The 13,900-nt window shown below is 43.3% G+C and overlaps 1 protein-coding gene across 1 annotated transcript in view; it reads right to left on the bottom strand.

Annotated features, from left to right (window-relative positions):
- The window catches only part of LOC139227823 (signal peptide, CUB and EGF-like domain-containing protein 3), a 454,761-nt gene that overhangs the window by 4,901 nt on the left and 435,960 nt on the right, over positions 1 to 13,900 (bottom strand). Inside the window, exons 15-21 of the mRNA XM_070858892.1 lie at positions 11,859 to 12,062; positions 9,851 to 10,012; positions 6,480 to 6,647; positions 4,735 to 4,896; positions 2,746 to 2,943; positions 1,414 to 1,566; positions 141 to 220 (exon numbers count right to left, since the gene is read on the bottom strand). Of these exons, the coding sequence (XP_070714993.1) occupies positions 141 to 220; positions 1,414 to 1,566; positions 2,746 to 2,943; positions 4,735 to 4,896; positions 6,480 to 6,647; positions 9,851 to 10,012; positions 11,859 to 12,062 (1,127 nt within the window). The remainder of the gene's footprint in view (positions 1 to 140; positions 221 to 1,413; positions 1,567 to 2,745; positions 2,944 to 4,734; positions 4,897 to 6,479; positions 6,648 to 9,850; positions 10,013 to 11,858; positions 12,063 to 13,900) is intronic.

Raw genomic sequence — 13,900 nt, 5'->3', positions numbered from 1 at the left:
TTGGACTGTACAGCCACCTAAGAACTCATGCTAAGACTTGAAGCAAGTCTTCCTCGATCCCAAGGGACTGCCTATGATGATGATGATGATGACCGTTTTGTGGGTCACATACAGTCACTTCAAATAATTAAATCACTTACCTTTAAAATTTCTTGATGGTTTTCTGAAGCATATAATCTACCATCTCGGACAATGTCTTCGACAAGCTGCTCATAGTCCTCTAGAAAAGAAATGTAAAAGTCAGTCAAACATGATAGAGAAGCTTCCAATATTTGTTCCTCTGCACAGTTATAAATTTAACACTGTACAACAGAAAGGGATTAAAAAATACTTCTGACTTCCTGGGTCAAAGGTCAGTAAACAAGGGAACCAGCTGGGCCTGGATTCCAAGCTGTTGACGCAGATATTGCAATTCCTAATAATGATACAGCATTGCTTGTACTAATCTCAATTAATGTTTTAAACAAATCTTCCTGTGTACATTTTTTCCTCTTTTCTAATCGTTTATATATATTTTTCTTCCAGGCCCCTGCCCTGTTCCCAGTCCTTGTTCCAGAATCTCCCCCATTTTATCTTCCTTTTGTGACTCACTGAGATACTGCAAGTACTGGGTAAGGATGTTTACAATGGAGTTATCAGATTTTTGCCTTTGTGACGCAATCGCATCATTGCAAAAAGTGCTTTGTGAGGAGTCGAAATTTGGTTTGTAACACCAGCCATTAGCGCAGGAAAGGGGCGGCTAATGGGCAGCTAAGGACTTACCGTCGCAGCAAGCCAGGTTCCTCGCGAGAAATTTAGTTGGGCGGTGGGGGCGGCGCCAAGAGGTACCACTGCGTGCTCTACTGCCACCCACGTGGTGATGTCATCACGCATGCCACACCCCCTTGGTGCCGCGGCTGCGATATTTGGTAGGTTCGGCAGCTTCACCGGCAGGCGTTTGTACCGACTGGAAAAGCTGTCGGTACATCAGGGATCCCAGGGCGGTACTGCCCAGAGATCAAGGTAAGTTGTTAACTTACATGTTTTCAGCCTATATTTATTAATGGCACCAGTGGGGAAGTATGGGTTTGGGTGAAAGACATTTTCATAAACTTTTATTTTTCACTTTTATCTGCTAGGATGCCAGCAGCCGACCGGTAGGAAATTGAGTCGGCCTCCTGAGCTACTGCTCCATTGGTGCCCGAGGATGAGTGTGCAACGTCTCTTTTAGTGCCGCACTCTCACCTTTGGGAAAAAATACTGAAGTTGGCAATTTGCGGCGGTGATTACCGCCTGTCGGTAAAATCACCCTTCAAGCGGTGTCACTGGCTCAAAAACAGCAGTACCGAATTTCGGCCCCTAAGATCCTGGCTATGTGCACAGCACCAATCATGACAGCTATCTGTAATAAAGCACGTCACAAGGCTCACTCACCATCGTAGGTGACGTAAGGTATCTGGAACCCTTTGGCACTGTTTGCTTCATTAGTTTTGAAGTTGACCCACAGCTTGCGGGACCTGGCAGTGAAGGCTATTGGCCGCTCGTAGGTCTGGCAGGTTTCATATGTTGTGATTGAAGTAGGCAAAGCTATTAATAAAATTTCAGAATACAGAAAAAAAGTTCCATTGAAAGCACGTTCCAATTTTATAAATGCTCCCCTTTAAAATGATACAGGAAAAAGTAGACAGGGTAAAAACCGACACTTTGTTTTCATGATTTTACTCCCATTGTTCCCCCTACCTCTCCTGAAGGCCCCAGTTCAAGTAGCAAGTTTCTACAAATGGTGATAGCTCCTTCAGTACTCTACTAAGTAGTCATTCTCGTTAGCCCATACTGTGAGTGCCGGCAGGCTGTATGACGACATCCATTTTCTCCTCACCCGCCAGGTACACACACATCCTTTCCGATCCGAGGTCACTGGACAATTTGATTTTGTTTCTCTAGCCTGGGAACATGTAGTGGCTCCATTTATTCATTTATCCAGTGAATAGCTAAACTATACAGACCAGAAATATCCCAGCTTCGGTCCTGGGTCTGTGTGGAGTTAGCCGAATTCTGACAGACAGCAGAACAGGTGCAACAGTTGGCCTCAGCACCCCGGAGTTAAGGAAAGAAAAAACAATCCTGATCGTTACCCGGTGCCTCCCTGCTAAAGTGCACACACAAGGATGTTGATTGAGTATTGGTTCAGATTCAGCTATAATGATCTCTGTAATTAAATAGCCTGCTCTCACTCACTGTTGAAGCTCGCATGTGAATAATGGCCAACGGGTGAGGTACTTTAATTGCCAACAGTCATAAAACAGTACATAGCCAGAAGTGGAGGGGAGAAAAAGTATCCTCTGCTATTCAAAACAAACACAGAGATTAAATCAGTCCAGTTGAAATTTCTGATAAATGTTACAGTGCCACTGACACTAGATCGGTGCTGGTCTCAGCTCACTCATTCAGCAACAACTAGCAATTCTATAACTCCCTTAGCATATAAACGGTGCTTTACAAAGTGTGAAGAAAAAAAATAGTTCATAAGGGGACCGCCGCTGAGCCACGGAAGGAGAGATTAGGAAAAGTGAAAGTCAAAAAGGTTGGAGAATGTTTTTAAAGGTGTAGAGGGAAGAGGAGAGGTAGAGGGATTTAGGGAGGGGCTTCTAGAGATTAGAGCCCAGGCAGATGAAACCTCTGCCACTAAGGGTGGGATGAAAGAAATAGGAGGAGGGGGAGGGGGGTGGAGGGGTGCATCCAGTATAAAGCAGTTGGGAAACTCACAGTTTTTCCTCATGACCAAAACATCTCCACAATCATCCTCGATTGGTAAGAAGATTTCAGGAACCACTATCAGGATTTTGCGTTTCGGAGGTGGGTTAATATTCCAGGTGCACTCCACATTTGCTGGGTAGTTCCCGGGATAGTTGGGGGATTCGATGTAACCCGTGTATTCCCCAAGTTCCCCGCCGCACTGACGATCTGTAGGAAGGAGACATGCGGAATGATGAATTGATCTGAAGATGGACTAGAGTCTCAGAAGCAACATATGCTGAACCCTTAGATTGTTGACCGGCCCAGGGACATCTCAATCTCCTTGGGTTAGGATTTCTTAACTTTTCATATCGCACACTGATACTGAAACAGACACTATTATAACAATACTAATCACTCTTTTTCTTCCTCCATCTTCTCCCACCAATCCCTCACTGGATAGCTTTCAAGGCAGGAGCCGAGCTAATATTCCCCCGCTAGCCTTGGGTAGTAAGGCTAATTGCAGTTCAGATTAACTAACTCAGCACAGACCAGAGATCATAGCTGATTTTCATCCCTCTAACCTGGGAGTGCCAAAGCCAATTGTAATGGTTGTATACATGAGGTCAGCTAACTCGGCAACAGATTGGAGATCAAACACGAGATCTTCCTGATGTATGTGTCTCAGCTATTCACTGCCTTAACCAATCGAACCATTGAAGAAGCAATAATTTGCTTTATTACTGTAATATCAGCCCTAAACTACACAATTAAAATTTAAAATACTTCAATTCTGCTCTAATCTTGCCTAAGTTATATATTCTAGCTCTTTGTCAATTCTAATAGTTTCTTTAATAACATGTTATTGCCTGTATTCTTACTCCTGTCTCCCATAGCTTGGAGACAGAAGCAACTCGACAATACTTCGTGGCCTAAATTGCCCACATCGGGAAATTGGGGAGAGCACTTTGAATTAACCGGAAATTTACTGCCCGACGGGAGTCAGAGGGAAGAGCTGGAAAATTGGGCTATTTAACTCTGGCACTGTCTCCCAGCGCTTTGGAGCATTGTTTGAGGCAGTGTAGGGGAAGATTTGCGAGGGAGCGGGGTGGTGTCCGTCAGCGCAGCGGAGATGATGTTAACGCGACGCAGACGTGCTGTGCTGACACGTCGCAACATCCCTCTCCTTTAGTTAAAGGGGAAGGACGCTGCGAGGCCGATGTGGAGCCCACTGGGCCACCAGGGAGGGGTTCGGCTGGGCCAGTGGCCCAGCACCAAAGAGGGGGTGCCAGACTGCCTATTGGCAGCCTGGCCGAACCAGCGACAGTCATTGTCGGGCCGAAATGGCGGCCGCACCGCCCAGCCAAAGGCAGCTTCCCGCCGTGCAAAACTGTCGGGGGCACTGACTGGTGGCGACTACACTTCCGCGAGGCGATAAGGGGTCACCAGACGGTAAGGAGTAGGTGTGCTGGGCGGGGCGGAAACACGTCATGCGGCGGAAACCTATTCCTGCCGCGCATTTGAGGTGGTAATGTAAGTTAAAGAGGGAGGCAATTTCCCCCACCCCTGGTTTTCATTGGCTGAAAAACAATGTTAGGCTCAGTTTTCCAACTAATTGAAAATCCAATGTCTGAAGACTGATGGTCACATCATGGATTCTCTCAAATTACTATATTTATATATAGAATGAAGTGAACTGGGCAAATTCAGATCCAAAGTAATTCCAAATAAAACTCAGTTTTGACTTGGAACCAGCATTGGCCTATAACCTAATCTTGTGTGAGCAATCAGCACTTCAACATTTATACTTCAGACTTGCTACCGAAAATACTCTACACATTCCAATCCACATACTACCTGTATTGACGTCAAGGAGACATTCAAACTAAGAGACATTAAGAAGGTTCTCTGAAGCTGCAGTTGCTTTTGTAACTCTTACGTGATCCTATGGTGTCAGGGATGGAGGCGCTATCAGGTGGGCTTTTTCTTGTAGCTCTCAAAATACAAGTGGATTCTTACTTTTGCACTGTCTAACTGTAGTTGACCCATCAAAGTCAGTCGTGGTGTTGCCAGGACATGCGATGCAGTAATTCTGTCGAAACTCTGGTTGGTAGGTGCCCAAGGCACATCGTATGCACCGGTGAACTGTTGTGTTGTAATAATGGCCTGGAGAGCACTGAACTGTGGGAGTTTGAAAACAGTGTCACAACAACGAACGCAAGTGTCAACGGCACACCAACATTGAATCTATTCATCGTTCAGAGCCGAAGAATCTCAATAAAGTTAGACCAACAAAAAAAAAGACCTTGGCTTCAGTCAGGATTCCGTGACTGTTCCTGACTGCAGAGAATTTTATTCGGACCATGTCCCACATTTGTTTACCAAGGGAATTCACCCTGAACTTTAAAAAAAGACGACTCATTTTAATAGTTAATAGTTATCCACAAATACAAGAAATTATGTTTGACTCATTTTCAGCTATGCTGTGGAGAAATCCAATTTGTATTATAATTTTTGTTGGGAATACTCGTTCATCAATGTCACATCCAGAACATTCAATCACTAAAGCCACACCTGTTACAGTCACTCACTGTTATTACTTGATTTAATAATTTCCTTTAAATTATGGGCTTTGGAGACTTGCTCCTCCTTCTCTCACTCACAAGGTACATTCCTGTAGTAAAGGCAAAAATCAATCTCCAAGACCCATACAATTTGTATTTAAAAGGGGACTGCCCTATGTGTATTCATCTTTTTCAACTTTATAGTTCATTCTTTGAACTTGTGCTATATGAACATGAGAGGACTCCAAATGTTATCCGAGCTCCCACAGATGTCAGGTAGATACAGCAACATGCACACACTTTAGCTAAAAACTGGCCAAAGAGTTTAGAAAAGAACATAACTCTATCAATACTGTGGTCTATTCACATTGTAAAATTAAATGGTTTTAAGAACATAATGAAAAGAATGCATGTGGAGATTGGCCACTTCCTTGCTGAGTGGGGGGGGGGGGGGGGGGGGGGGGCGGTGGAACCTTGATAGACAGCCCTGGGCCACTTTCAGATTGGAGATGTGAGAGCACCAGTGTCAGAGGCCTGAAACAGATTGCCATCTATTCTCTCAGCTGGGAAACGGTGTGCTGGGGACCTTAAAATAGAGGTTTAAAAATAAAATTACTTAGAAATGGCAGCTTTCTAATAGCTGAGCCTCATTGAACAAGAGGGTTCCACGTTCTATTCTTGGCCTATGTTGAGTTTGCTGATCTCAGTGAGTTAGTGATAAACCCACCGCCATTGGCTTCAGTAATCCTGGGCTAGGGAGAAGAAAATCAGCAAGGCTTCCAATAGGTATTCAGTGACTCCCGCTGGAAAGCTGATGCTCGCTCTCTGGGTTCATGTATGAGAAACTGTCATTGAGTGAGTGAGGTACTGAGGACTGACTTCAGGAGAGAAAATTGGCAAGGCAAAAAAACCCTTGGGTCAAAAAGTTTTATATTTACAATGTTTCAAGATATCTATGATGCAAGTTAAATACAGGACTTGTAGAATTTGTGCCCTGGTGTCAGAGAATAATATAAGATTTCTATGGAGTACATGGACATTTATTTTCTGTTAATACAAACCTTAAGGCGAGGCCAAGATCAGATCTGCCATGATCGTATTGAATGGCGGAGCAGGCTCGAGGGGCCAAATGGCCTACTCCTGCTCCTTTTTCTTACGTTCTTAAAAGAAGCTTCCTGTTTAACAGCTTTCCCCACTCACCTTTCGTGTCACAGTCTTGGAAGGATGAAGCTCCTTCGTGTTTTGTCATCAATCCTCCTCCACATTGGAAACACAGTGTCCGGCCTGGCTCCGCCTGGTATGTGCCGCGGCTGCATAAATGGCATGGCTGAAACCCATCTGACGAATAATGTCCTGGACTGCACTGACCTACATCAACAGTAACAACAGGGGCTTTAAATGAGATGACCAGTCATTGCTTAAAATAAACAACATAAATCAAAATGCTCTGGACCAAAGACAATGTTTATAAAATAAGCTCTGGGACTGAGTGATGAAATGGGTGATGTGTCGCCCTTTCAACCTCCAGGATCTGCGTTTGAATTCAGCTTGGACAAATGGAATGACAGTTTCCGTTGTGGTATTGGTTAAGAACACTAATTAAAATGTATTTAGACAATCTCAATCCTTTTCCCGGTGAACATAATCCAAAGCTACAGGCCTTACTCATCTGGGGCTGAGCACTTTATAGTCCTGCATGGAAGCAGATCTACATTGAGACTGGCTTTGTTTGGCTTCAGTTATTTTAGTTAAAGAAAGTATTGTTGAGGTGTTCGGGCCTACCACCGCTCTTGAGCCAACATTGGCCAGTTTGTGCTGGACCCTAGTGTGCACAAAGGTAAAGCAGCCCATTGACTGTTCCCTGATATATGTATCTGTAAATTACAGTCTTCATCATCAGAAATCTGCATTAGGATGGAGAATGAAACAGTTAATTCAGAGACCATGGTCCAGAACTTAAAGAAGGGTAACTTTGAAGGTATGAGGCGTGAATTGGCAAGGATACATAGGCGAATGATACTAAAGGGGTTGACTGTGGATGGGCAATGGCAGACATTTAGAGACCACGTGGATGAACTGCAACAATTGTTCATCCCTGTCTGGCTTAAAAATAAAAAAGGGAAGGTGGCTCAACCGTGGCTATCAAGGGAAATCAGGGATAGTATTAAAGCCAAGGAAGTGGCATACAAATTGGCCAGAAATAGCAGTGAACCCGGGGACTGGGAGAAATTTAGAACTCAGCAGAGGAGGACAAATGGTTTGATTGGAGCAAGGAAAATAGAGTGCGAGAAGAAGCTTGCAGGGAACATTAAGACTGACTGCAAAAGTTTCTATAGATATGTAAAGAGAAAAAGGTTAGTAAAGACAAATGTAGGTCCCCTGCAGTCAGAATCAGGGGAAGTCATAACGGGGAACAAAGAAATGGCAGACCAATTGAACAAGTACTTTGGTTCGGTATTCACTAAGGAGCACACAAACAACCTTCCGGATATAAAAGGGGTCAGAGGGTCTAGTAAGAAGGAGGAACTGAGGGAAATCCTTATTAGTCGGGAAATTGTGTTGGGGAAATTGATGGGATTGAAGGCCAACAAATCCCCAGGGCCTGATGGACTGCATCCCAGAGTACTTAAGGAGGTGGCCTTGGAAATAGCGGATGCATTGACAGTCATTTTCCAACATTCCATCGACTCTGGATCAGTTCCTATGGAGTGGAGGATAGCCAATGTAACCCCACTTTTTAAAAAAGAAGGGAGAGAGAAAACAGGGAATTATAGACCGGTCAGCCTGACATCAGTAGTGGGTAAAATGTTGGAATCAATTATTAAGGATGTCATAGCAGAACATTTGGAAAGAGGTGACATGATAGGTCCAAGTCAGCATGGATTTGTGAAAGGGAAATCATGCTTGACAAATCTTCTGGAATTTTTTGAGGATGTTTCTAGTAGAGTGGACAAGGGAGAACCAGTTGATGTAGTGTATTTGGACTTTCAGAAGGCTTTCGACAAGGTCCCACACAAGAGATTAATGTGCAAAGTTAAAGCACATGGGATTGGGGATAGTGTGCTGACGTGGATTGAGAACTGGTTGGCAGACAGGAAGCAAAGACTAGGAGTAAATGGGTACTTTTCAGAATGGCAGGCAGTGATTAGTGGTGTACCGCAAGGTTCTGTGCTGGGGCCCTAGCTGTTTACATTGTACATTAATGATTTAGACAAGGGGATTAAATGTAGTATCTCCAAATTTGCAGATGACACTAAGTTGGGTGGCAGTGTCAGCTGCGAGGAGGATGCTATGAGGCTGCAGAGTGACTTGGATAGGTTAGGTGAGTGGACAAATGCATGGCAGATGAAGTATAATGTGGATAAATGTGAGGTTATCCACTTTGGTGATAAAAACAGAGAGACAGACTATAATCTGAATGGTGACAGATTAGGAAAAGGGGAGGTGCAACGAGACCTGGGTGTCATGGTACATCAGTCATTGAAGGTTGGCATGCAGGTACAGCAGGCGGTTAAGAAAGCAAATGGCATGTTGGCCTTCATAGCGAGGGGATTTGAGTACAGGGGCAGGGGTTACTACAGTTGTACAGGGCCTTGGTGAGGCCACACCTGGAGTATTGTGTACAGTTTTGGTCTCCTAACTTGAGGAAGGACATTCTTGCTATTGAGGGAGTGCAGCGAAGGTTCACCAGGCTGATTCCCGGGATGGCGGGACTGACCTATCAAGAAAGACTGGATCAACTGGGCTTGTATTCACTGGAGTTCAGAAGAATGAGAGGGGATCTCATAGAAACGTATAAAATTCTGATGGGTTTAAACAGGTTAGATGCAGGAAGAATGTTCCCAATGTTGGGGAAGTCCAGAACCAGGGGTCACAGTCTAAGGATAAGGGGTAAGCCATTTAGGACCGAGATGAGGAGAAACTTCTTCACCCAGAGAGTGGTGAACCTGTGGAATTCTCTACCACAGAAAGTTGTTGAGGCCAATTCACTAAATATATTTTAAAAGGAGTTAGATGTAGTCCTTACTACTCGGGGGATCATGGGGTATGGCGAGAAAGCAGGAATGGGGTATTGAAGCTGCATGTTCAGCCATGAACTCATTGAATGGCGGTGCAGGCTCGAAGGGCCGAATGGCCTACTCCTGCACCTATTTTCTATGTTTCTATGTTTCTAAATGTGTGGACTCACTCAAGGTGCTGCAACAGAAAGTACGTTCTTGAGTGCTGGAGGGCCCCTTACGGAAAAAAAAGTTAAGATGCAGAGAGAATGCAATGAAGTTTTGTGTTGCATTAGTTGGTTCCCATGCCTGACCTGGAAGAACTTGGTATTGTCACTAAGTATAAATGTGAAAGCATGTTCCATTTACAGCACTGTAGATAATGTTTTTCTGAGGAATACCCAATACCTAAACATAGATCAAAATATACACACAAACACCACATCTAAATAGACAGAAAGAGGACAAATTACACAAATACATACTTATACAACCACACTCACTAGCACCTGCACCAAACATACTGGAATCTAGTCACACACAGATTCACCGATAAACACATAGCTCAGTTACCTGTGCATACAGTTATGTTACGTGCTCCAGTTGGACCATGTCCATCGGTTCCAGGACACAAGTCACATGACAACTGTCCATCCTTCTCCTGGTAGGTGCCGGCAGGACACGGAATGCATTTCTCCTGCTGTCCATGGTAGAAAGATCCCGATGAGCAGCTAACTGAGGAACAAAAGCGCAATTCACCAAAATTCCTTTTTATTCCTATTACGGCCAAAAATATTTGAAACATTTCTTTTCTTGTTAAAATATTTATAAATTCCGTCAATAATTTCTGTGACATAATAACATCTAATCCCTTTGGGGCAGTGTGACACTCCGAGGTTTAGTAGGGACACTCCATTAGTAAATGCAGTAGGAGATCCTTCTCTATTCAGCCTGCCAACATATGCTAAAAGAAAGCAAAGGCAAACTGTGTGTCCGCACTTTCAGCAGTGCAACATATGCTTATTTGTATGCCTGACTTCAGATTTTGAGTTCTATTTATAAAATACACCAATGCTATTTTAACTAAGTATGATTGGTTTTGTTTCCAATTGCTGTGGTTTTATTTAATGTATTTATCTTCTAAATTATTCTCCCATCTTCAGTCCATCCAGACCAAACACCTCTGCTGCTAAGAGGGGAAATGGGCAACACGCTCCCAGACCACTGCTAGTAACCTTGTGGCTGGAATCGCCAGTCATGTCTCTCTTCTCTCCCTTTCAATGCCCCCTTTCCTTACAAAAAGACATTTGGTGCCTCTCAAGTATACAAAGTCCTTTCCCTTTGTATTCAAAATGCACACAAGGTAGTTTATGGCCTTGTATAATGAATGAGTTCAAATGAGAAAAGGCCAATTAACCCATCAAGCTCCCCCGCTCTCTGTATTTTACAGCTGTCTTGTTCAATAATTGTCTTCACTTCTTATCTCTTGTCTCCTGAAAGTGTTGATCCGCTGGGTTACAGGCTGAGGATGTCAGTCATCCTCCAGTACCTTGCTTAAATGGCCATTATTTACTTGTAAGCCGGGTTATTAGACCAGAGAAGGCTGAGCCCAACTCTGTCTTCTCCCCATGTCCATACACCTCCAGCAAGGTGTCACTGGGGAGTCATCAGCAGCAGACACCTCGGAATCCTCCACTTCCCAACCCAAGAGTGCTCAGGGTATTGATAATTGTCCAGCTAACATCAATTAATGACCAACTGGGTCCAAATCAGGGACCTGTATGGCTCAGCTACTTGTTGTAAAACCTGTTGAGCCCTTTGCAGGAAGCATATGTCCAATTTCATCTGTCTCGTGCCTTGGTACCAAGCCCATATCCACCTACTCTGATTAATAAGGAAACTGTCTCTTTTACTTTGTTAATGCATCAACTACATTTCACATTTCTTCTCGGGTATAATTTACAAAAATACTAGATCCTGTATTCAAGGGCAATAAATTTCATAGAATCATAGAATGATACAGCACAGAAGGAGACCATTCAGCCAATTGTGCCTGTACCGGCATTTGATTAACTATTTGAGAGAAACTGATCCTAAATAGGATCCCATATTTTAAGAAGCTATTTGAAGAATCAGATATGGTACTACGTAGTCAAGGTAATGACTGAAGGACAGGGATACAAAAGATCTATTGTGGAACAGCAGACCTCAGGCTGATTGAAACATAACGTTATTGGTCTACTTAGGACGTCAGATTGGAAGTCCGACCAAGTTCTAATGGTCAACAATGAAGGGGTGGAACGAGTGTCGCAAAGAGGATGAAATACCCGAATGTCACACATGCAGCCATCTGTCTTGTGCTTTACATAGTTGTTTATTTTCACGTGTTGCTAACTCTCATGTTTGTGTACTCCTGCAACTACAGCATGATAAAGCTCTGCAGCGACTTCACTAATGTAGGTATTTTGTTCAATTTTAGTTCAGAAAATTACACATACAATTCATTCGATGTATTTCCTTACTTCATACAGTGAACCAAGATTCATAACTAGCTGCCACCTCACTCATACCACACACTTACCACATCTCCCGTCCATCCACTCCTGCCCGATGTTGCATGCCTCCTGTTTCTCAGGGACTTTTGCCAACTTTTTTGCCACTTCGTACTCTGTCCCAGAGAAGCGAATGTGGAAGCGCTGCTGGTTGATGGATTTTTTCAAAGTTTTAATCGCAGATTTCAGTTTCTTCTCCATCTTCTGCCTCAGACAGTTAATGTTGCAGCTGCCTGCAAGGAATGGTTTTCATTTTGTTAAAGTGAGTTGGAGTGAATGAGCTGGGGCAGGAGCTGGAGTGAATGAGCTGAGGCAATCCTAATCTAGCTCCTAGTGGATTTAAGCTGCCCATAAATCAAGATCACGGAATGGCTTGTGTGCAAAATGGACAAAACGTGTTACTTCTGGTGCACTGTGCGTTGCTCCTGAGGGACTTTTCTGTGCAAGTAACTAATGCTACACTTAATATAGGAGTACTTGATGATGGCACGATTTGCCTGAAATAGAAAGTGCATAATTCCATAGCACTAACTAAACAAAGTTAAAGTGAGCTATTGCAATGTAGATCACGGGGCATAATTTTGCACTATATTCATGCAGTACCTCGTGTTCAGTCTCTGGGAGGATATTTTCCTCAGCTTTTGACAACACAGTTACACAATGTTGGCTTTTACTTTGTAAATAAGAAGAAATAAAATGTCTGTCAAGGTTTATATACAATTGAAAGTTAGCAGTTCTCTTCTGCACAGAAACAATGTGATCCATTGTTTTTAAAGTTCTCGCAACAAGTTCAGCTTTTTCTATTTTAGAAAAATGCTTTAAAATAGAATTAAAAATAAATGGCAGAATTTTCCTGCCCCTTTATTTTTACTTAAATCTATTTATAACATTACAGGCCCTTGCTGGTGTCTGAGAGAATGGTGATTACAAAGCAGTCCGTCCGTGCATGTGTATTCAAACACCTGCCATAGATGAGAATCTACTACACTGAAGCCCTCTTTAATGAATATCTGCTAAAGTGAATGAAATATCAGTACACAAAACCTTTTTATGACTCCCTGGATTTTCCAGATTGGTAGAATGAATTAGTAACAATTTTAAGCGAATCACAATTATTACCAAATACAGCTGATCCAAGCTTCTTTTCATTCATTCATGGGATGTGGGTGTTGCTGGCAAGGCCGGCTTTTTTTGCTCATCCCTAACTGCCCTTGGGAATGTGGTGGTGAGCCGCCTTCTTGAACCGCTGCAGTCCGTGTGGTGAAGGTACTCCCACAGTGCTGTTAGGGAGGGAGTTCCAAGGTTTTGACCCAGTGACGATGAAGGAATGGCGATATATTTCCAAGTCAGGATGGTGTGTAACGTGGAGGGGAACTTGTAGATGATGGTGCTCCCATGCACCTGCTGCCCTTGTCCTTCTAGGTGATAGAGATTGCGGGTTTGGGAGATGCTGCCGAAGAAGCCTTGGCGAGTTTCTGCAGTGCATCTTTGCATAATGGAGGTGTGGTGCAGATACAGCAGCAAGGTCATTAATGCTTCATTGTCCAGTACTAGAATATTACAATGCTTCTCAATTTTACTGGGGCAAGAATTTGATTTAGGTGCTAATTTACAAAGAATGATGGCAATTCATGCAATCTTTAAAAATTTTGAAGGAGCATAAATTGGGAACAAGATGCTTTAACTGCAAGACACCATGATTAAATGACAAATTTAGAGGGATAGTGTTGATTATCTCATGTAAACAGAGGTCAGTTGGGGAGATATCAAATCTGCCCTATATTTTCCAGTTACCATTTTGAACAGTTTCAAAGTAGCATTCTGCATCAAATCTTTGAAATTACTTAAAATCATGATCAAAAATGACTGCCACTATTCCCTCCTACAGTTGACCGCAGTTAACGTGCAAGAATTTATGGCTTTTCTGAGGACTGTAGCATGTTAATCCATCCACTGCACTCTGTACACTCTGCTAATGCCCTTGGAACAATGATCACTTCTTGCTCACATATTTTGTGACCGACAAACTTTCAAACCTACAGGTAGGTTAATACTATCCACAGGATACGGT

This window comes from Pristiophorus japonicus, chromosome 17, assembly GCF_044704955.1.
Source record: "Pristiophorus japonicus isolate sPriJap1 chromosome 17, sPriJap1.hap1, whole genome shotgun sequence".
Classification (NCBI taxonomy): Eukaryota; Metazoa; Chordata; class Chondrichthyes; family Pristiophoridae; genus Pristiophorus; species Pristiophorus japonicus.
Note: the sequence above shows the minus strand (reverse complement) of the source record. Positions and strands in the feature narration are given on the sequence as shown.